At 40.1% G+C, this 1,899-nt stretch overlaps 1 protein-coding gene across 1 annotated transcript; it reads right to left on the bottom strand.

Moving 5' to 3' along the window:
- Positions 1–286: 286 nt before the first annotated feature.
- On the bottom strand, positions 287–1,207 carry LOC101559145 (vomeronasal type-1 receptor 4-like). Its single transcript, XM_004611510.2, has one exon. The coding sequence runs from the start codon at positions 1,205–1,207 to the stop codon at positions 287–289; it is 921 nt and encodes a 306-aa protein (XP_004611567.2).
- Positions 1,208–1,899: the final 692 nt, after the last annotated feature.

Below are 1,899 nucleotides of genomic sequence, written 5' to 3'. Positions count from 1 at the left end.
CTCTTATAGGTGCAGCTTTCTACAATGTGTTTTATTCAATGCACAGTTCATTTATCCGTCTTTTAAGTCTTTTAAGTAAAATGAAGACTTGGAGGTGTGTCCGTATAACGTATTGTTTTCTTTTGTTTTACACCACAAAACCATCAAATCCTGTCCTTCTTTTTCCAGGTCACATCTGCTGATGCTCAGAAATCACTCCTGGCTCAGTACTCAGAAATCACTCCTGACCCTGTGCAGAACATGTGAAAGGCAAGTGCCCTACCCACTGGGCTCTCTCCAGCCCCCATCACTTAACCTTTGCAGTGGAATTTTTCTGTCCTGAGCACTTTGTGTCAGAGATGGTGTGAGAGATATTCAAGTCTCTGACCACAGTGGTTTGTGGAGATTTCCTCATCTTCATGAAGGTGCATTTCAGGGAGGGGCCTCGAAGGTTTTTTATCAGCAAGAAAGGACAGACCACTGGGTAGCAGGAGGAGACAAAAATAGCGATGTTTTCTAACTCTTGGACCTCATAACTGTATGTTAAATAAATGGTAAGGCAGCAGTTGGTCCAGTAAAATAAAGCAAAACAGCTGACTTGGGCCAGGATGGTGTGGGTGGCCTTGATCTCAAGAGAGGACTGTGGGCAGAGACTGTGCCTAAGGATGTGCTGGACATTCTTGTGATGGTTTAAGAGGAACTTTACCATGTGCATGCTGGTCCAGATCATGAGGAGCACACACAAGACATCTCTTAAAATCATTCCTCCCTGGAATGCAGATGCTCCCATCTTCTCTACCTCACGTGCCATACAATATTTTTGGTTATAAACTTCTTTAATTCCAGTAATGTTGAATGGGGCCTTCACTACCAAGAGGACCCGGATATATATCAACATGTTGAGTACCCAGAAACAGAGGAAGGCAGAAAAAATACACGTATAGATGTTTGATTTGAGCCACGCCCACTGAGCATAGTTGTTGGTGATCACGATGGCTTGAAACACACCGAGGAAAGATGTGGTACAGAGGGAAAGACCCCGGCCCACTCTGTACAGGAACAAAACTGCCTGACAACCAGTGTCGTTTAGAAAGTTTCTTATTCCAAAGAAAAATAGTAATTCTGGGATCACAGAGAATAAAACTGTCATCATGTTGGCAAAAGTTAGGTGGGTAAATATCCAATTTATTGGCTTATTTCTTTGCAGAAAGCTGTTGACATATAGCATGAGCAACAATAAATTGCCAATAAAACCAATCATGAATTGGAAAAAAAATAATACTCCCCAAATTGTTTCTCGTAGAAACAATTTGTCCATTGCTTTCTTGATTGTTCGGTAAAGACCTGCAGAAAGAATAATAGCAGATTTTTTGGTGAACTTTAGCAAAATGTCACACATGCTAGCATGAATGTGACAAAAATTACACTTTTTTGCCAGTAGAACCAGCAAAAATGCTGTCATTTTTCAAAAAATGAAGAATTAGTGAAAAAAAAATTAGAGGGTTATCGACATCACTGAGGAGCAGTTACTGCTTTCATGTTCTTTTGTTTTTGATTTTAGGGTCACAGCCAGTGGTGTTCATCAGTTCCTCCTAGCTTGGAACTCAAGAATCACTCCTGGCATGCTTGGAGGACCCTATGGGATGCAGGGGATCGAATCCGGGTCTGCCCTGTGCAAGGCAAGTGCCCTCCCGCTGTACTATGTCTCTGGCCCCTGTTTTCATTTTTGTAAATTATTCTAGTTGACTAGTTTTAGTGAAGTAAATTTAGTATCTTGTTGAGTAATTTTTTAATCAATTATATATTTTTATATCATAGTTATACTTGTCATATGCAGCTTAAATTGATTTTATTTTAACTTGACAGCTTTAATGCATTTCCATAATATGTTCCTGAAATTGAAAATCACTCGTCTTTGTT

Source organism: Sorex araneus, chromosome 2 (genome assembly GCF_027595985.1).
Source record: "Sorex araneus isolate mSorAra2 chromosome 2, mSorAra2.pri, whole genome shotgun sequence".
NCBI lineage: Eukaryota > Metazoa > Chordata > Mammalia > Eulipotyphla > Soricidae > Sorex > Sorex araneus.
Note: the sequence above shows the minus strand (reverse complement) of the source record. Positions and strands in the feature narration are given on the sequence as shown.

What these genes read in the sequence shown, in the direction of transcription:
- LOC101559145 (XM_004611510.2), bottom strand. Translation starts at nt 1,207, where the DNA reads ATGCTATATGTCAACAGCTTTCTGCAAAGAAATAAGCCAATAAATTGG.